Source organism: Dermacentor andersoni, chromosome 4, assembly GCF_023375885.2.
Source record: "Dermacentor andersoni chromosome 4, qqDerAnde1_hic_scaffold, whole genome shotgun sequence".
NCBI lineage: Eukaryota > Metazoa > Arthropoda > Arachnida > Ixodida > Ixodidae > Dermacentor > Dermacentor andersoni.
In genome coordinates, this window is record NC_092817.1 from 12,338,172 (window position 1) to 12,360,109 (window position 21,938).

The 21,938-nt window shown below is 47.4% G+C and overlaps 1 protein-coding gene across 1 annotated transcript in view; it reads left to right on the forward strand.

Moving 5' to 3' along the window:
- LOC129386109 (beta-galactosidase-like) overlaps positions 1–21,938 on the forward strand; it is a 42,113-nt gene that overhangs the window by 16,904 nt on the left and 3,271 nt on the right. Inside the window, exons 2-12 of the mRNA XM_055073389.2 lie at positions 1,186–1,349; positions 3,714–3,864; positions 4,001–4,064; positions 4,184–4,278; positions 5,067–5,247; positions 5,761–5,941; positions 6,287–6,330; positions 7,747–7,865; positions 17,001–17,075; positions 17,655–17,741; positions 20,471–20,578. Of these exons, the coding sequence (XP_054929364.2) occupies positions 1,186–1,349; positions 3,714–3,864; positions 4,001–4,064; positions 4,184–4,278; positions 5,067–5,247; positions 5,761–5,941; positions 6,287–6,330; positions 7,747–7,865; positions 17,001–17,075; positions 17,655–17,741; positions 20,471–20,578 (1,269 nt within the window). The remainder of the gene's footprint in view (positions 1–1,185; positions 1,350–3,713; positions 3,865–4,000; positions 4,065–4,183; positions 4,279–5,066; positions 5,248–5,760; positions 5,942–6,286; positions 6,331–7,746; positions 7,866–17,000; positions 17,076–17,654; positions 17,742–20,470; positions 20,579–21,938) is intronic.

Genomic DNA, 21,938 nt, shown 5'->3' on the forward strand with positions numbered 1-21,938 from the left:
CCATAATTAGTTCTAGGTTTTGGTAGTAAATAGCTGTTGGTAGAAGCGAAATGGGTAGACGTGGAATATGGATACTGGCTGTTAGTAACTATAGGGAATGGGAGTTTTCCGTTAACAGATTTATAAACAAGTATTCCAAGTGAGTATTTATTTAGTTTCTGTAACGATAAAGTGCCGTTAGATCTGAGCAATGAAGATGCTCCCGATGTGTAGCTGCTACGTGTAATGATGCGAATTGGTTGATTTTGGGTATGCTGTAGTGGGGATAAATGATGTGCGGGATACATGTTTCCCCATGATGATATGTAATAATTAATATGCGCGTGAATAAAAGCGTAGTAGAGGGAGATGAGTGTCTTCACATTAAAGAAATTGTGAACTTTAATTAATATTCTAATTCAATATGCTGCCTTCTTTGTTCAGGATAAAACATGCTTGTCAAATTTAGGTGTTTATCTAATAGGACGCCAAGAAACAGTACACTATCAGTAGGATAAAATGCACTGGAAGCAAAGGTTCTTACTAAACTTACTGTTCTTACTAAGGTTCTTACTAAACGTATCGTGGTTCACCCCACTATTAGATTTTTTTAATACCGCAGGTTGCATGGCATGTTGTATGTGTGTAGCTCATGTGCGGCATTATTATATGCGGTGTGTCTTGATCTGTAGATATGAACTTAACTAATGTGCGCGTTTTAGACTCCTTTGTACATTTTCACTTGTTCACGGAACTGTGTGTCTCCTAGTGTCCTTTCCCTTTCTTGTGTGGATAGAACTTTGCCAGTGTTCGCGCTATTTGTCTGTCACTAGCACATACTACTTTTTTGTGATTTATTATTGCTTGCCGTGCTAATAAAAGTAGCCGGCGCCAACCTCTTCTGATTTCATAATAGCAAAAAGAACGGGCAGAAAGAAAACAACGCAACCAACTTTCATATATTTCTCCTATAGTAGCACGTTGAGGTGGACTAGATACATACGTCCAAATGTATACCCTTAGTCCCTTTCAGATCAACTATAACCTGAAGCGTTGGAGTCTGAATGGTTCCTCTATTCTACTGAGTAAAGTAGTATGGCTGGAGACTGAAATTTTGGCCATGCGCATACCTTGTGGCTTAAGCCTAATGCTTCAACTTTCCGCCCTCCCCTATTTTTCTTCCTTTTTATTCTTCGCGGCGTGAAGACATCAAGGTCCTTCGTGATCGACTACACGAACAACCAGTACCTCAAGGATGGCAAGCCGATACAAATAGTGGCGGGCGCTATCCACTACTTCCGTAATCTGCACCAGCAGTGGGGCGACAGGTTGGCAACTATGAGAACTGCGGGCCTTAACGCGATACAAACGTGAGTCTACAAACGTGAATTTACAAAGGTGATACAAATGCCGAGTCAAATAACGCTCAAGACCGTGCGACTGCAATTTATTGCGCAGAGCACATATACAAAGTGTGTGACGTGGCATACATTTTGAAGTTTTTGAACCGCTGGTGCTGAAGTCTTCTATGTATACGTACAAGATTGATTTCTGTAGCGGTGTGGATAGAAGTTTACTGTTTATCAAATTCTTAGTCGACGCATCCCAATCTTTGGTGTGATTGACATAGTTATCACTTTCTTCATTTATTTTTAGCCTTTATATTATCAGTTCAATTTCGCTGTAGGAGAGAGAGAAATGCACTAGCGAAAATTCTGTAGCTTCTACCTCAATCTCTTCACAGCAAAGGGCTTGCAACAGAATAGAACACTCCCTTTTTTTTGTCCTCAACTTTGTGACTTCACTTGGTCCTCCCTCAGTGGAGGGCAACGAACCGAGAACAATCTTTGTTTATTTCTCTGCCTCCAATTTCCTAAAGGGGCCCAGAAACACTTTTGTAACTGATCATAGAATGACCTCATTAGTAAAGGACGTCGCCTCACGAATCTCCTGTCGCAAAAATGTTTGGAATCCTTCTTATCGCACCGACGCGCAGCTTTCTCTTTCCTTTCATCTCCGTTAGCGCACTAGAAGCTACGCAGTGGGAATGGCAAGAGGTCAAGGCCCCGGCCGAAAAGGTTCCTTTCGCTTTTTTTTTTCGGTGCTACTCCCAGTTTCGGCGTGTGCGGCACTCTCTCGATGCGAGAAGGGCGATCGGGCACCTGGAGCTACGTCACTTGCAGAGATCGATCAGCGCACGCGGCTGGCTGACCAGTCTGATCGTCTCACCAACGAGAGTACTCGTCAAGGCTTCCCGTGGTGGCCACAGTATCTACGCTACACAGCCCGCCAGAGCGATCTCGGAGGCCATGCTCAGAAGACGCAGCTATATGCAATCGGGGTGTGTCGACCGGAAGTACAAAGAGCAAATACTTTTAAAATCTTTTTGAGATTGAAGACGTTTATGTTCTTCATTTACTTAATTCAAAACTAGCAATTACAGTATTACTAAAAATGTCCTCGCAATCACGAAATCAGCCAGTGAATATTGTGGCCTTGATTGCTAGCGACGTCGCTGCATGATGACATTAGGAAGAAGAGAGCAAACGAGCAGCTCTTAGGCGCCCGTACCTGAGGCGAGCGTCGGCGTCGTCCCTCGCCGTCTTCGTAACCGAGCGAAAGAGAAAGGATGAAAGCGAACGCGGTGCGCGGATGACCGACGCCGATATAGCGAAGAGAGCGTGAGGAGGAACGCTGAGAAGGAAGGTGCAGCGGAACCATGAGGCGTAAAGCGGAGGAGGAGGGTATGGCTAAAGTGTGAGAAGAAAAGCGTAGTGCTGCGCAAGACGGGCTTTGCGGCGACGATGACAACGAGATGGCGCCACAGGAGCGCGCGCTTTGTCTGTATGCAAACAAAGCGCTGCATGAGCGGAGGTCTGTGGAAGCTGCTTTGAGTGGCGCCCACGCGTCAAGATTAGCGAAGCAGTCGCGCCACACTTCGCCCCGTTTGCAGATCGTCCGCGCCAGCCAATATATCGCGAAATGAACACACGCATACAGCTGCGCTCAAATTTCACATTACGGAGTATCATAATCGTTGATGAATTTTTAAAAATGTTTTTTACAAGAGATTGTAAATTCTCTGCTGCATGTAGTGCTATAATATTTGGCTCCCATGTTCGCAGGAGCGTCGTCTAGAGATTGGCAACGTTTTCTTATCATGATCAGAAAGTGTTTCAAGGCCCCTTTAAACCATTTGTTTCAGAGTACACTCACGCGTCACCAAACATCACTTTTCAGGAACTATTTTGCCATGCAGTGATCAAACAAGTTCTGTGGAAATTCTCAAAGCGGATTAAGTATGGCGAAAAAAAAAAGTCGCATTGTAGCCGAATGCAATAAAGACAACCCTTCGGTTCTCTTCAAGAAGCACACTCAGCCTTTGCCAAAAAATTTGTGCTGCGCTCTGAATGTCTTAAACCTCAAGTATTTTGAAACGGAACAGAACGCATGAATTTTCGGAGATTTATTTACATAGTAAATCGTATGATATTACAATAGAGGCGAAGTCTTTGTGACACAATGTAAAAGCTGTGACTTGTTGCGTGAGTGGGCTGATAACAGGAGGAGATGTAGCAAGACGTTCAAGATAAAACAGTACGGCTGCCCAAATCGGCACCTCTGCCGCTGTTGAATTAAAGTGCACTGTAGGCAGCAGCCGATTTAATGATGGCCTCGTCAAAGCTACCTTGGTCTTCCTTTGTGCTGACTCGCGCCTTCGTCGCTATGGGCAGGTACGTTGAGTGGAGCAGTCACGAACCCGAGGAAGGCCACTTCGACTTCGAGGGGCAGCAGGACCTCGTGCGTTTCTTGAAGTTGGCCCAGGACCACGGTTTCCTGGTTCTGCTCAGGATCGGTCCCTACATTTGCGCCGAAAGGGACATGGTACGTAGCGGCTACGATTAAGCTGTATTTGGAGTGCAAGCAGTCCATAATTTCGTCATTTCTTTTTATTGCGAGTTAAAATATCACGAGACAAATATTTTTCTGCGTTCTCGTTATTCCATTGATTACATTACAGGGCGGACTGCCATACTGGTTACTGTCAAGGAATTCTTCCATCGGTCTTCGTACAAGCGACAAACGTAAACACCGCCCTTGACATATATGCCACAGTTTTTTCCCTGCAAGAATCAATGCTTGACGACAGGTTAATACAAATGAAACGCGCTGTTACACTCGCTATTTTTCTTTTTCTCTCCAGAGTACCTTGGAGCCGTCGAGAAGTACTTCTCTAAACTTCTTCCAATGCTACACCCACTTCTATACGCCAACGGAGGACCTATTATTGCAGTCCAGGTCTGTGTGCCCGTTTTCTTTAACAGCTAGTGTCAGATGTTAAGTGCTCTTCTAGTGAAAGCCTTTACTCCTCTCCCTAACTGTTCTTTCCAACTTTATGCTTAAAAAATAAAATTCTGGGGGTTTTCGTGCCCGAACGACGTTATTATTATGAGGCATGCAATAGTGGGGGACTCCGGAATTATTTGGACCATTTGAGGTTCTTCAACGTGCACTCAAAACAGGGTGCACGGGCGTTTTTGCATTTTGGGCCCATCTAAATGTGGCCACCGCGGCGGGAATTTGCTCCTACTACCTCGTGCTTTCCAACTTTCTGCTATCGTTTACTGCCTTCTGCTGTTTTTCTCTAGTGTCATCTCATTTCCTTTACTTTCCTGTACTGACTTTTACGCTGTAATCTTCTGTTTGGTCCTCTACAATACCGTTCCATCTACTAATGTTCTCTATTGCCCCTTTCTTGTCTTCTCCTGTGCTCTCCTTCTTTCAGCTGTCTTTAAATGGTCTAACTACAGGGTGTGAGCATATAGTATCGCATCTTAGTGGCAAGTTTGTTGTGCAACACCTACAGAAAACGTTGACAACGCAAATGGCTCACGAAGTACACGCAAAAGGTACCATTCGCAACACTAGTGTCTGTCACATCTTTATTTGTTTCATCATGTGCAGGAAGCATATAAGAAGGTTTTGTGCAAGCTACATATTCGCAAATTTTAGCTAAGAATTTCCATCAGTAAGCTATCCAGACAACTCGAAACTAGCTGAATTCCTTCATCGCCAGTTTCTTGCAGGTTGAGAACGAATACGGGAGCTATGGCGCGTGCGACTTTTCCTACACGGCGTGGTTACGGGACCTGGTGCGGCTTCACCTGGGCTACAACGTCATCCTCTACACCGCTGACGGCCCCGCTGATGATCTTCTCATGTGCGGCAAAATTGACGGAGCCCACGCCACCATCAACTTTGGTGTAGGTGCGCGAACACGTTTACATTGCGCTCTACTGTTTATATACAACTGAAAAAATTTATGACTTGGAGAGCGAGACAATAACCTCTGAGCATAGAACTGCAACCATATCCGTGTTAAGAAGCGGAGTTGAGCATCAAAGCGAAAGGTTTCGATTGGTTTTTAAGCTAACTGCACGAATTCGTGAAACTGGCAGTGCCATGCGTATTACGGTGCTGCAAATCTACCAAAACCTATTCCTATTGAGCATCCCTCCACGCGTTCAATGTGTAGTTGCCCTAACAGCTGTTGGATTACTCCTCCTTTTATATGACTATGTTCGGTATATGTGCCGCTTCGCGCAGTTATCGCAGGCAAGGGGGGGGGGGGGGTATATTGTGCGTTTCACTTGTACGTAAATTCATTGTGGCCGTTCTTTCTCCTTGATTTGTCCACCCCCCATTCTTTGACTCACGTACTTAAAACACGTGCGGACTATAAATGTACACGAGCTGCATATCCCCTTTCCTACCCTTCAGAGGCAGATGTGGAAGATGCGTTCAAGGCCCAACGTCGACACCAAGAGCGGGGACCGCTGGTGGATTCTGAGTTCTACACCGGCTGGCTTGACCACTGGGCGGAGTGGCACAGTATGACCAACACTAGCGATGTGGTGCGTCAATTGAACAAGACGCTCAGCATGAACGCTTCTGTTGTCATGTGAGTCCTCATCAACTGACTGACAAACTGGTTGATTAATTGGAGAGTTTTATCCTGTCCTTGTGCGTATTATCTGGTAGCGCCACCTCAGAGCTATTATTCCAGTCACCTATACTACGTTCCACTTGGTAGCTGTTGCAAAGCCTGGGCAGTGACATAATCGTTAACATGCAGTCATTTCTTTATTTTTTCCCATGTAGAACAACAACGCTTTGATTGGACTAGCGTCACAAGATGTCGCTACCAGCGTTGTCACTGTCGTGCACGTCTCAAGTACATGTGGAGTAATACGCATGCGGACAAGCAAAACTGCACAAGCTAAAACCTTCTATTGTTTGACTGCAGGTACATGTTTCACGGTGGAACATCTTTCGGCTACAAGTCTGGCGGTAAGCTGTAACGCACCCTCGACCATATTTCTGTCTACTGTAAAGCTTCCTGATATATGTATTACGTGTCAGTTGGACACGTCAGGAAACATTATTTCAGATAGCAAGAATGTGCGATGCATGGGGCGTGTGAGCTGAGGAGAGAGAAAGTGTCCATTACTTCGCGCTCCTTTGCGAATAGAATTTTGCTATAGCTTATAAGGGGATTTCCCCACCCTAAAGCACTCGCACTCATTAGTGTCATGTCATTAATCATTTATGAACCTAGACTCTAACAAAGACAGGTTAACACTGCCAAATTGACAAAATAACGCGTACTGCGGAACCTAACTGGTCAAAAGAATTGTCCTTTAAGCAGCGTTGTGCACCTCTGCAGCTGTCGTGGTACACTGCCCAGATGTAGTTCAGAAAGCAGGCTCAAAGCTTTACTATACTTACAAAGTTACAGAGGACCTGCGACTATAGCTAGAAACCTAAGCTCGCTAACCTACGATCTGTGTGGAGATAAGTTGATTTCAAAATATATTTTCCGGAAAATTACACTTCATCTGTGCATTTGGCACATGTAAGCTAGAGAATGGGTCTAGCATAAACGCCAGCTTGGTCATTCGAGACTGTACGCGTCTTTCCCGCTCTGTGGTGACTGCTGCGAGTTGGATAGCACGGATCACTTTTATGGTCTTGCCGGCGATTTGCTGCACATCGAAATGTGTTACTTAATGCTTTGCGGAGAATTTAATTCCTACACGATTGTGTGCAGTCTTTCAAGGTTTCTTCAAGAAGGCCGCCAGATTGTCTCTAGATATATATTGCGCCTACCACTTGCGATATTACGTGACAGTGGACGTTCAGGTGTATGACGACAAATTGTATAGTGTGCCCAAGTTAACGTTAGCCAAGCTGTTCAGCGAAACAAGTGATTAAAAATAAACATTTTGCAAAATATAATTTTAAGACCTACGGCGTTCAGTTATCATGCCGCTGACGACCGAACACCGTGCTTCAAATAATTATATCTTACACCATGTTCTTTAAATCATTTTTTTTCGTCGAACAGCTCGGTTAACGTTAGCTGAGGCACACAGTGTAGCCTGGAAGAGGCGCTACAGGCGTAGCTATTGCCGGCCTTGATTGCCAGGCTACACCCGCCTGTTCCAAAATCACAGCCACCACCAACACTACTAGAAGAACCCCGATTTCGTGTTGTTCAGAGGAGATACATGGCCGATTTATATAGTTGTTCGGTAATAAAAGATATGCGCGAGTCGTTTTCACGCGCTACCTCTAGCGTGAGTGCGCAGAAAAACTATCGCAGCGTATTGTTTGCAAAGGGACAAATAACTTTTCAGCGCTATGTAATTGCACGATTTTGAGTTGTTATTTATCCTAGGTCTGGTTTCTTCATCCCGCGCGCAGCTAACACGGACAATGGCAGGTTCTTACCGTGTCCGACAAGTTACGACTACGACGCGCCCATGACAGAAGCCGGTGACCCGACGGAAAAGTTCGTAGCCATCCGAAATATCATCTCTAAGGTACGTGCTCTGGCAGTGGTCGGACTGTGTGCATGAGTCGAGAATAGGGCGAGCCAAAAGCACTATAATATCTGGACATTGTTATTCAAGCGAAGCTTTTAACGCGAGCCGAGATGTATTTATTCTAATATATGACAGTACTCCCGATAGCTCGCGCCAATATGGCTTTGAAAGACATGTGAACGGCTACCTTTCGGCGGAAAAAGAGGGTGGTTTCCCCGAGTGAACTTTTTATATCGAAATCGAGAGAGGCCATCTCCTCTGTGTTAAATTTGCGCTCCAGGTTATCTCTGAGTAAATTGAAGTCTCGCGCAGTGAAACTGTGTGACAGGTTAAACCTTTCTGGACTTGTGAAGGCGATAGATAAAAGCAAGAATTATTTTTAGAGGTCCTTTTTAGCGTGAAAACACATAAGGTTGATGTACCACTAGGGACGATTGTCTCTGAATCTGGAACATGTCAGCACTCTGTTGCTCTTTTCCTGCAGCGTCATCTTCAGGTTTTATCTCTAGACGACACTTTCATCGTGAGCAACTGTAACACTGCAGGTCTTAGAATTTTTTAACACTAATACTGACAGAAGCTGTCAGGCCTTCTCAATTGACATCAAATATCTCTTTTATTCTTTACTTCAAAGCCTCATTCTTGAATGTGTTGGGCATTCTATCGACAAATGTGGTTCCATTGCTTTCCAAAATGCAACTGTGGTCTCAGTTCGCGGTATTTTGGAACTCCTAAAGCTTTATTTAGGGTCAACGTACATCCACTTTGAAGGGACACCATACTTCTAAAAGCAGGGTGTACGCATTGGGTCCTACATCACCCCACTCCTTAGTGACTTAGTACTTACTCATTTCGATCGTCTCATACATGCCTGCTCACAGACAAGAATGTTCTTAAGGTCGATGATCTTTTGTGGTTTTAAATTGTGAAGCGCAGGCCATTGAATGGGAAAGTAGGAAAGTGTTGGCTGTGTTCAAAGATGCAATGAGCCCGCTTGACCTAGCGAATGACCTCCCAGTCAATGGCCAAATCAGATTTTTGCTGATCAGGTTTAATCAGGTTACGGTGTAAATGTGTTGGCGTCTGCTGGAGCTATGAACCGCGCGCCAACAAACCATTTCTGCTTTTCAAGTCCGCCAACACTAAGCTCGTTAAACGAGCTCTTGCCACGTTGTGCTCAAAGAACGCTCTTGGCAAATCTTGCCCGCACTGTATCTCAGATGCCTTCAATAATCAAGCTGAAAGATTGCTGAGCGCCGGGTATCCTCAGCAGCTCTTCATTTCGATCGCAGAGGGCCTTCTCAAGAAGATGCGCACAAAGCTGCGAACGTGCGAAGCTCGCGCACACCGTAGGCCGAAGGTAGCTGTGATACCTTACATTCGCACGCTACCGCACAATATGAAAAAGGTGGCCCAGCGTTACGACGTCAAAGTCGTGTTCTCGGCCCTCGCAAGCTGTCAAAGCTTTGCAAGTTGCCGACCCAACGGCAACCCAGCAGCGTGAGCACAGGCGGTCTTTTGCTGAATGCGCAGAAGGTGTAGTCTATGAAATTCCTTTAAGGTGCGGAAAAGGGGGGGGTGTAAGTTGGCCAAACTGGGAGATGTGTTAACGATAAGTTAAGGGAGCACGCAAACAACGTAAAAAAATGCGCATTAAGGAAAAGATTTTCAAGGTTTACTGGTAAGTAATTGTCTGAATTGCAGGGACTGTTCGCCCAACCTGAAAACACTTCCGTTATCAAAGGGTGTAAAACGCGTGTGACACGAGGAATCGCGGAATCTGAACGGATCTCTAGACTTGGGGAGGGATGTGTCAGCGTGGTCTCCATCACGCTTACAGACAAAGAGCACGCGTCACCACCCCTTGATAACCAAGATGGCTCCGTCTCAACATATATGCAGTAAGCGCGGGGGCTCCCCAGGCGAAACCACGGTGTGGCAGTGGAATTGCCGGGGCTACCAGAACAAGTATGGATCACTGATACAATACATCGCTACATCAACAAGACCACCTGAAATCATCGCACTGCTAGAAACGAACACACACGCCCGCCTACCCGGATACGTCACTTATGGCACCGATACAGGGAGCAGCCTTCACACCCTGGTCAGTAAAAAGCTAGTGGCCGTTCAACACCATCTCCAGCAATCCGAACCGCTTGCCATTCTGCTCGAAATTATCCCACAGGCAACAAAGAAAAAGGGTCCCATGTTTGTTCTAAACGTCTACTGTCGGCCGAAAAGCGCGCCATCGGTCCTCAAACTGGTTTTGGAGCAAGCCACGCACGCAGCAGGCAACCATCCGCTTCTAATTGTGGGCGACTTTAATGCAGCCCACCCCCTCTGGGGTTATACGTACACCAACCCCAGGGGAAACATGCTTCACAAAGTAATTGAGGACATGGATCTCACGCTCGTCAACGATCCAAGGAATAGCACGAGGCTCGGCACAAGTGTTCAAAGAGACACGAACCCCGACTTAACCCTCACCAGAAGTATCCCCCAAGCTTGCTGGACCAATCTGGAGGAGTACCTAGGCAGCGACCACGCGCTGCTAGCCACCACTCTCCATGGGCTCGAATACAAAGCCAGGATAGGCACGGCTCGCCTCACGGATTGGACCAAGCTGCGGGAGATAAGAGAAGAAAGAGCTGCGAACGAACAGAGCCAACAGCTTCAGTCATTTAAGGACTGGATCACTCAGCTTCACCAGGATGTGAAGGCACACACCAAAATGCTTGAAACATCCACCACCACTCCAAGCATCGACGCTCGCTTGCTCCACATGTGGGAAGCCCGGCGTAGCCTGCTGAAGCGTTGGAAAAGGCAAAGATTAAATCGCAAGCTCAAGAGGCGAATAGCACTACTCACACAAGAGGCTGCGGAATACGCTACCACGCTATGCCGAGAGAATTGGCTATCCCTCTGCGACAGCTTGAGAGGAAGACTGTGTACTTCCAAGACGTGGAAGTTATTGAGGTATTTAATCAACCCGGCCACCAGCAAAACGGAATCCCACCACAATATGGCCCGAGTAATTCACCAATTTCCTGGAAACGAGGCGGACCTCCTTTTGGCTCTCAAAGCCCAGTACTTCCCCACACAGACATCGGAGCCTCTGCCACCCTACACCGGCACCCCTAACGAGCTCCTAGATGAGGACATTCATCTACATGAGGTAACAGCGGCGATAATGGGCTTGAGACGCCACACAGCCCCGGGAATGGACCAAATTACCAATAAGGCACTTATAAATCTTGACAGCCCCTCGCTAGTAGAGCTTGCCGCTCAACTTAACGAAGTATGGAGGAAAGGAAACCTTCCCGAGGACTGGAAAATAGCCGAGGTTCGTCTGATACCGAAGCCAGGCAAGCCACCAGCCATTGAGAACCTACGACCGATCTCCCTCACTTCGTGTGTAGGAAAGCTTCTAGAGCACATCGTTCTCAACCGGCTACAACCATTCCTGGAGGATTCGGGCAAACTTCCAACAACGATGATAGGATTCCGTCCACACCTCTCAACTCAAGACATCCTACTTCAGCTGAAAGAGGAGGTGATTGTACCAGCGACACGCAACTCCCCCACGGCTATCCTCGCCTTAGATCTTAAAGGGGCGTTCGATAACGTCAAGCACACAGCAATCTTACAGAGGCTAAACGCGCTGGGCTGTGGGGCCAGGACGTACTCCTATATCAGAGATTTCCTCTCAGATAGAAAAGCCATCCTAAAGGTCGGGGACAAAGCCACAAACCCCTTCCATACTGGGCGGGCGCGGCACACCACAGGGCGCAGTGTTATCCCCTCTCCTTTTCAATATCGCCCTAATAGGCCTACCGCCGCTCCTCGATAACATCCCAGGGATCCGGCATGGCCTATATGCCGACGACATTACCATCTGGTCGTCCACAGGGTCTATCGGGGAAATTGAGAACCGCTTGCAGGAAGCTGCAGACGTGGTGAGCGACTATGCTAAGTCATGCGGGCTCAGCTGCGCCCCCCAAAAGTCGGAGCTACTCCTGGTCTCACCGCGAAAGAAGCACACATCCGACTCGCCCACTATCAACATACAACTGGAGGGACACACCATCGTTCCGTCTCAGAGCGTAAAGATATTGGGAATGGTTTTCCAGTCGGATCGCACCAATACAATATTAATTCAAAAGCTTAAAAATACAACAGCCCAAGTTACGCACATGATCCGGCAAATAACAACCAAGACAAGAGGCATGGGGGAGGCGGACACGCTTCGGCTTGTCCAAGCCTTCGTCGTGTCTCGAATAACTTACGCTATTCCATACGCACTACTCAACGAGACGGAACTGAAGAAAATCAACACAATGATCAGAAAGGTATATAAGCAGGCGATGGGCCTGCCAACCAGTACGTCCACAGAACGCCTACTACGACTAGGTGTGCACAACACGGCCGAGGAGCTGATCGAGGCACATTTATCCAGTCAGCGAACAAGGCTGGCGGTTACGGAAGCAGGGAGGTCCATTCTCTTACGCCTGGGGCTCTCTGCCCCTCTGAGCCATCCGCCGCCTCAGACTGTGAGCTTACCCCATGCTATCCGGAGAAACATCACCGTACGTCCTCTACCTCGCAATATGCACCCAGTGCACCACGCAGAGCGAAGGGAGGCCCGCGCCCTGGCCATACACAAGCGATACGGGACTTTACCCTCTACAGCCTACACGGACGCGGCTTCTTACTCCAGACGCGCAGCCACAACAGCCACCGTAGCCGTCAACACAGAACATCGGAGCAGCATTTCGCTCACACGAAACAATCCCTTCCAAGCCGAGGAAGCGGCCATAGCCCTCGCGCTCTCCCAAACAGAGGTTGAAGTCATAGTGACCGACTCCCAACAGGCGTGCCGCAACTTTGCTAATGGCAGAATTCATACCACTACGCTCCGGATCATCAATCAAAAGCCGCCAACGAGATCAGTCATGATCATCTGGGCGCCAGCTCATCAAGGCATTCCTGGCAACGAGGTCGCCAACCACGTGGCTCGAGATCTGACCCACCGAGCCGACGCCGAGGAATCTGAACCCGAGCGCATGCACCCTCTAGTCTCTTACCAAGACATCACACAACACTACAAGCTAACCCGCAGAACATATGCACCCCCACACAAGTCACTACCTAGAGAGCAGGAGCGATTCCTCCGAGCTCTACAGGTTAATACATTCCCCCACCCAACCAGAAATCACCTCATAGACCCTACAAAATTCTCTCCGCAATGCCGCTTCTGCGCAGAGCCCGGGTCCCTCAGGCACATAGTAGGGGGTTGCAGAGCGGCACCATTAAATCCTCCGAACCCTTACCCCACTAACGAGCTTTGGGAGAGAGCCTTGGCCAGCTCCGACCTCGAGGATCAGCAACGGCTGATTGCGAGGGCCCAGGACGCGGCCCGAGCTCAAGGCATTCTGGAATGAGGACGCCTCTCCGAAGCTTCATTCACCGAATAAAAATGTTTATTCTCTCTCTCTCTTTCTGACATATTTACGCACTCGCAGATGATAACCCCTGGCTCGGACAGCATGTATATATTTTTTTTCGTGAACCATTCACAATCATGTTGTTGGAAGTTCCGCGCTCGTCCTTGTCCTGTCTCCGTCCGTGTTTTTCTTTCTTGCGCTTCCACCTTTTCGAACGGCTTGTGTTAAGTGAAAACACAAATTTACACATATTTACGCGACTCGCCTTTCCCTTCTCCATATGACAAAGCTACCGCAACGTCTTCGCCTTTAACCACGTGACGCAACGTCCCGGAGGTGTTGTGAGATGAGACATAAAGGCCCAGACGTACGGCTTGAGTCGGACGAGTTGAACAATGTCCGTAAGAGGGCGATTAGAACCTGGCTTAAGTACGTGCGGGATTTTCACAAGACGCGTCTGTGACTTGGCGCAAACCACTTGACGCATTGTAGCGTGACAAGAGCTTCTCAGAGACGCCGATGCGTCGAGACTGAGTCCCTAACAGTACGAGGGAGTCAGAAGGATAATAAGTGTTCGTGTGGAGGCTATCATATAGCGACTTTAGAGACAGACGCCTGCCGTTGCACGAGTTGCTCACGTACAATAATATATATTAAGGTGTTAGCGTTCTTAGGGTACTTCACGCACTTCCCGGGGGCAAACTATCTATCTCTGTATGTATTGTATCTAACCATTTTTCCGCCTACCTTGGTCTCAGGGTAGTCCGTGGTCTAATGGGGCTGCTCTGCGAGAGAACAGGGTTCGGAATCAGCCGTCGGACCAACTTGGGTCACTGAGTATGTGGCCTATTTCACGCCGACATGGGTCATGGCAGATGCGGGAATGGGTATAGGTATCGCTCTTTGAAGAAACTCTTTGACGCCGACTCGGGGCACTGGGTATGTACCACTAGGTCGCTGCTGGTCTTTAATGTACCTCTTTGATGCTAACTTGGGTCACTGAATTGGCTAGTAGGTGTATGCCGCTCTTCAATGAACGTCTTTGCCAAGTTGGGTAACTAGGTATGTGCTACTGGGAATGTGCCGCTCTGCAAAATGATGAAAAAAAGTCCCTTAAATTTTCACGGGGCTGAGTGGAATCGAGACAAACTCACAAGGGTTCCTCAAAGACAGCGCCACAGATGCACTGTGTATGTGCCGCTGTTCAATGAACGTATACGTCTTTTACGACAACGCTTTAGTGATCTGCGACATGAATGCACTGGGTATGTGCCACTCTTCAAGTCATGGGGTGCGTCTGTGAGTGCGATGCTCCGTCTCTATAACGCACTGTTCCTCGGTCTCCTGCGCTATAGCTTACCTGTAGTGGGTGGGACCGGCAAGACCAACCTCCGTGCCCTCCAATCTGTACAAGCTCAAGCTCTGCGAATTTGCCTTGGTCTTCCCAGATGTGCGTCCACGGCAGCAACAATAGCCATCGCGCATGACCACCCCATCAACACGTATCTTCAAGTCGACACTTTAAGGATGCATATCAGGCACTTCGCCCGACTTCCATCGCATCATCTTGCCTCCCTTCCTGCCGCTCGACCTCCTTCAGTGTTTAGCAAGATTATTGCCGCCAACCATGGAACTTTGCCGTCAAACTTCACGCCTGCAGCACGACCATCTCAACCGCTGTGGTGCCTCCATCCACTCCAGGCTTTTCTTGTTATTCCCGGTATCAAAAGGAAAACGGAGTTGTCAACTTTCGCCCTCAAACAAACCGTGCTTTCAGTGCTACATGAAAAGCACAGAGGACGCATCCACGTTTACACGGACGGTTCTGTCTCCTCTAATAGTTCAGCTGGAGCAGTGGTGATTCCCGCAGAGTGCGTCACCCTCAAGTTCAAGACATCTCACATTACATCATCGATGGCTGCAGAACTCGCAGCTATCCGTGCTGCTCTGGAGTTTATTGTTCACAAATCATCACATTCATGGTCCATCTTATGTGACTCAAAGGCAGCTCTTCAGTGTCTGATGTCCCCTTCCATGCAACTAGTCGCAGAGATCCGACTACTCCACCATCACGCAATCAACAAGGGACACAACATCATCTACCAGTGGATACCGGGTCACTGCGGAATTTCAGGAAATGACAGTGCGGATGACGCAGCCCGGTCGGCTCATAATGGTGCCCAGATTATACCCATACCGCTGTCAAGAACAGATGCAGCCACAAGTCTTCGCTCCCTCGCTCGCGAGCTTACACAGAATCTGTGGAACACCAGTGAATTCACGAACGCATGTCTCCACAGATTGGATCCACGTCTGCAACTCCGCCTAATGCCAGGGTTGCCACGAGCGGAAGCAACACTTCTGTGCCACCTGTGGCTCGGCGTGGCATTCACGAACTCCTATTCATTCCGCATTGGAATGGCCGACAGCCCTACTTGTGATACCTGCGGCTGCGAGGAGACGATTGAACACCTCCTTTGTGACTGTCCCCGTTACGAAGTGCGAAGAAAAGTGCTCGTGACAGCTCTCGCAAAACTGGACAATCGCCCCTTTACAGAGGAAAAAGCTCTAGGACATTGGTCCAGACGGGCTTCGGCACTCAAGGCCTTAGGGGCTTTGTTGAAGTTTTTAAGGACATGCGAATTGTGCGACCGCCTTTGAACGTTGTAGCGCGTAGTTTCGCGTTACTGTGGGAATTTTCTTTTTTCCATTTTCTTTCCTTTTCTTCTTCTTTCTCCTTTTATTGCCTTTACCACTTTCCCCAGCACAGGGTAGCCAGCCGGTACTTACACTGGCTTACCTCCCTGTCTTTCCTCTCCTTTGTCTCCTCCTCTCCTCAATGAACCTTTTGCCAACTCGGGTCACTGAATATGTGCCACTGACTTTGCAGCAAGCCAGGGATCAATTCTCAGCGTCCCCATGGCGCCGGCGAGCACGCTTCTAGTCACGGACCCACTCGACCTCAAGAGCAACCGCCTCGACGGTCCGAATAAATGTTTTCTCTCTCTCTCTCTTCTAGTCTCGGAGGCCACACGCGGGCTTCTCGGTAGTGCAACTACGTGGTGCATCATGTGCAGAAAAGAAAGCGCGGGAGAGGAACCCGGTTGCCGCATGACGCGTTTCTCAGCGTTCGTACGCACTGGCGCGCCATACATTTCGAAGGACACGCAGGCTTCGTGCCGGCGGTGGTAGATGGTGCCGAGTGTTCTTATGGAAGCACGAAAGAGGAGCTCTGCTGCAGTACACGCCTCATACAAAGCTCGTTTTGACGGTGGCAATACCTTGTGTTGTTTTATTGATTGAATGCTAAACCCATTACCGTCGATAGTCATCGTTAGATGGGTTCCGTCGATATTCTTTTCAATTGTCAATTGAGTAGCTGTTTGTTGTCAACAGTGGGTGAACAAGGTAAGCTTCAGCGAGGAGTCAAAGTTTCGACAAGACTTGTCTTCATCGGTGGCTAACGAAGACAAGTCTGCGTGAAACATTGGCTATAGAGTCAAGACTGTTTCCCTGTTCCGCTGGTTGGTCCATTGTTGGCCATTGCAAATCTTCATCTTCTTGTGACGCTTTTGTCTTGTTTGGATTTCGATGGCTGTTTGGATGTTTAGAGCAGCTTCGTTGACTGAAACGGCGGATTACCAAATCGTGAACTCCAGCGTGTGCACCGCATGCGAATACGCAGTACCTTCCAGTGCCAACCACTTCAGTGCCGAAGCCCAAACAGAAGATGGCGCTCGGAAAGATCTGGCTAAAGAAGGTGAGTTCACCCCTGTAGCATCTATTTAGGACAGGGTAGGATGTGAAACTTCCGTATAGGGTACTGCTTTATTTAATTAAACGAGCAGCAGTGCTGTCGTCATGCGAGAAACGTGGTACCTCCGCGCCTAATTCCGTCTGCGCTAAGCCAAATTTTTTCAGACTGCTTTTATTGTGCAAAATTTAACGTGTTCCTGTAACGATGAGGATGTCATATAAATGTTGCGTTATTTATCATTAAAGAATGCGGAATTCGGCTGAATTATGCAGCATCAGACGGGACGTGTCAGCCTCCTGATGTCACAGTGATTGCTGCACGAGCGTCACTTCAATTCCCTGACATTGCGCTGGTGTGATGATGATCGATGACCCACCATAGCTCAACTCGCCAGCGGTAGGCTACTCGTTTTTTTACAACCAGGTCACGTAAAACACCTACATTCCTCTCACTGAGGAACCTACTTGCGCGCTTATTTTTCCCACAGTAAACAAAGAAGCTCATTTTTTATACGCATTGTACTGCTCCACTCACTAAGTTAACTGTCATTTATTGTTCTATTCTGTCTGTTTTCTTCTATAGCTATACGGCTTGGCGGACATTAGACGCCTCTTTGCCAATGCCACGAAATCGTCGAAACTTCCTCTGTCATTCGAGCAGCTAAGGCAGGTAAGGATTCTAACGTTAACGTGAATAACTTTAAAGCACCAGACTACCTAGCGTTTAAAAGTGATGGCGTACGCAAATGCAGATACCGAGGGTAAGTTTCGCTACTTGGTGTGTTGGCAGAAGTTAAGGTTGCACCGACATCAAGCTATGTATCGATGATGGAATGGAACTGGTGACGTTGCTTAATGGAGAAACTAAGCAAGAAGAAACTAACAACGCTGACGAAAGTTGATGCATTACTGATTATTGACTATATTGTTATAAGGCGTGAGGCGTTTGTTTAGAAGGTTCGGCGCTAAAACACTGGATGGGGCGAGGCCGTCAGACCAAAAGCAAATACCTCGTCTTTCTACCCTTCCACCGCTAGTTCACTTCGTCTTCGTGTGTACAAACGTGCCGTTACATATTGCTCCTTGTGCAGACTAAGCCAGCTGGGCGAGTCAGATGGCCTCGCCGCTGGGTGCATCGCTTGGGCATGGCGACATGCGTTACTTGAGTCCGGGCGTCGGCCGTTGGCGGTGAGGCGCGCTATTGTATAGTTCACCATAGGGTCATGCCAAAAGCTTTGTGCACAGACCGTGCTTCCGCACTGGGGTCCACAACCGGGCCAAGTCGGTTCTGGCTGTCATATCTTGCCTTTGATGTATCCTGCGAAGCTAGCGTGCGTAGACGAGCAAGCCTACGAGCCTCTTCGGCACGATAAAATGTCTCAGATATAGAATCATCGTCGGTGGTCGACAAAGGGAGGATGGTGTCTAGAGTACAACGAGGCGGGCGTGCATACAATATTGTTACATTGAACATTATACACTTCGGAGTGGCCGAGTAGCAGAGCAGCAGAGTAGACATGGTGGCACAATATCATTGTCATCGCTGGAGGAGGATTATGTAGGATGATGAGAAAACACAGAGTTCACTTGTGGCATAGGACATGCGCATTCGGAGAGGTGTCGAAGAGGCGTTTGCCCTGCGGTGGATTTATGTTTGCGTTATTCATGATGACGATGGTGATGACACATGATACCTACTAAGAGCCTCTTAACTTTATTCCTCTGAATTTTACACCGGCTTTTCCAAAGGTATTCAGCCCTAGGGTACAGCAAGGGCATGTTTAATCACCGTGCTGCCACCGTCGATTTGAAGGAGATGGGCTGTTTGTCTACGGTGCCGTAGTATCAGCTGGACATCATGTAGGAAAGCAATTTGATTTCATCTGGAAGTGAGAGAAAGACACACACACACACACACACACACACACACACACACACACACACACACACACACACACACACACACACACACACACACACACACACACACGCACACACACACACACACACACACACACGCACACACGCACACACGCGCACACGCACACGCACACACATTATAAGTAAGCATAACAAAGACAGGGTTATCAACCAGAGGTGATCTTAGGTTGGCTACCCTGTACTGGGAAAAGGGAAAAGTGGCGAAAGAAAAAAGGGAACTATATATATATATATATATATATATAGTGACGAAGAGGAAGCCCGATGCACAAATGTATGTACAATTATTTACATGGGAAAAGTTAACGGTAATCGCGCAGGCTGGTGAAAAGGTCACAGCTTCAGTGTGCAGTCTACCACTTCCTCTTCGTCTCTCTCTTGCACGCACCGTCCTGTCAAAATGCGCTGTCGCACAGTCTGTGAAGGCACCACATGGTCATACACAGTGTTAGCGTCCCACTGAGACATACAACGTCACACAGTGCGCCGTCGCAATTTCTCCCACTATCCGGTATCTCTTAAGATACCGCAGGAGCACCGTTATAGCGGCTTGTGCTGATGTCTGCGTATGGACCAGTGCCCAAGAATTTTACTTTCTGTGAGCGGGCACTTGTCCAGCTGGCCTAGCGTAGAGGAGACCGGTGCTCTTAAATGCTGGTTGAAATGAGGACACTCGCAAAGCGTGGAAGTGAGAGTGCGTCAGTGACTACACAAACTGCTATATATTGTTAAACGAATTCATCCTCGTCTCCTCGGGAAAACGCGCTGCATCAATACACTTTATACCAGTCCACGCACGGCAAATACTTCGGTGGCTGAGTGCTCGAACGACATTACAGCAAGCCATTCAAGACATTTATACGCATTCAACCACCATTCACGTCTGTTCCCACATAACTAAAAATGATAATGTTGTTATATTGTATAATGTTGTCTATATTGAAACTATTGTATACGCATATTCTCACTTTGAATGTATTGTTTACGTTATGCTTTGAACCTCACGAGTGGCTTCACATTATGTAGGCCTTCTTGTTGCGTGGACATGACATGCTTAAGCAAAAGACGAGGGACGACAGAAGCAACATAGACAGGCGGCCAAAAGTCGTCCCTCGTCTTTTGCTAAGCCAGAATTCTGGTAATTATTCTTGCACCAACTAGCCTAGCTACGTATTTTATCGATGAAATATAGGATGGCTAGCTGGGATTTGGTACTGCCTTATTAGAAAACTTAGAGCACAAGAAAGACACTGAAAAAAGAGCGCGTGTGGTGTGCTGTGTGTTACTTTTCTTCGCCCAATGTATTTCTTGCGCTCTAAGTTTTTTTAGTAATGATGAAATTTGCTGATGGTAATGATGGCGACAATGATGATGGCAGTGATATGCCTCTCCGAATGCCTGAAACGATAAGTTCGCCACAAAGTTTTCGCCTTTTGCCTGGACCATTCTCGACCGCAGAGTCAAGCCGTGGTACTGTACGACACTGAGGTGAAGTTCCGTCCCAGGAACCCTGCTGTGCTTAGCGTGCCAGGCCTCAGAGACCGAGGATATGTCTACGTAAACGACGTACGTACAAACTACGGCGGTGAAGGCTAATGTCCAGACTTACATACTTGACGCTAAGGTACCAGTTTCTGTAGGATTACTTACAACATCCGCGACCGTGCTAGAGCAGCTGCAGCAGAACGCTAGGCAACTGCGGAGGCTGTGTCCAGAAATTAGGACTGAAAAGTGATAGGTGTTACTTCGCGGAGGATAAGTTCAACACACTACTGCTACAGTTCTTACATAAGGCAGGCCTGCAGCCTTTATTTTAACTGCCTTCGCGTAGCGCGTCGCTAGGGATATCGCAATTTACTGATGAAAAAAGAACGTGTAATTATAGCGAAAAACACATATGAAAAGTGTAGCAGCTTAATTAAATGAGCAATGACACTCAGCACTAATCGGGACTCTGGGTCTCACTGCAGACCTTCAACACTATTAGCTATATAGATTGATCTACTGTGAAACGATGGTCGGAGTTGACGTACATTTACCATCACAAACGGTGCAGCAGATGAAAAATTAGAAATTAAGGGAAGACTAGCAGTACACGTTTCATATCCGGTTCTTAATGAGTCCAATATTCCTGACGGTAATATAATTTGATATCGCGCATATTACTTACACATGCTTTATTATCTAGATTGAAACAACTTGCGAGGTGCAAAAAATACAAAAAGGTATACAAAAAGGTATATCGTTATGAAGAGTGCGCAATACAGATATAGTTAAGGAACATTAGTACAAGAGATGTGATTATTACCGTTATATAATTGTTAGCGTGGAACAAGATTTCGTGTAGTAAAAAAAAGGCATTGATACTGGCAGAAATATAAGACCAAGAGGTAGGGTGGGCATCACAGAATGAATCCAGAAATAGTTGGAAAGAAAGACCAAGTTGCAGAAATACAACAGAGAAAGGAATGGAACAAAAAAAAAAAAAAAAGGAGGAAGCCCGCTCACTATTTGCGGCACCTGCGATTATGAGCGCTTCTGACTATATTTGTGAAATATGAGGTAAGCAAGTTCAATCTGCGGTAACTAAGGAAAGTGGTTTGCAATTTCTTTGCCGAAGGCGCCCGAGTCAGTGATGTTAGCGACGTAATCTGGTGGTCGTTCAAGAGAGCTATGACTCGTGGCAAGGTTGCGCAGTTGTATGCTCTTGTATGGCCAAAAAGGCGCTTGAAGCTACGCTGATTATGAAGGCAGTGGGAAATTCGACATGGTTGGAACAGAGACAGAGTAGAAGGATATTAACTGTAGATTATTTTATGCAACGAACATACTAGGTGCGACAACTCTCCGCGATTATAAAATTTAAAACCATATCGATGACTTTGTGTGAAAGAGTTAAAGGCAAATGTAAAGATTTCAACGATCC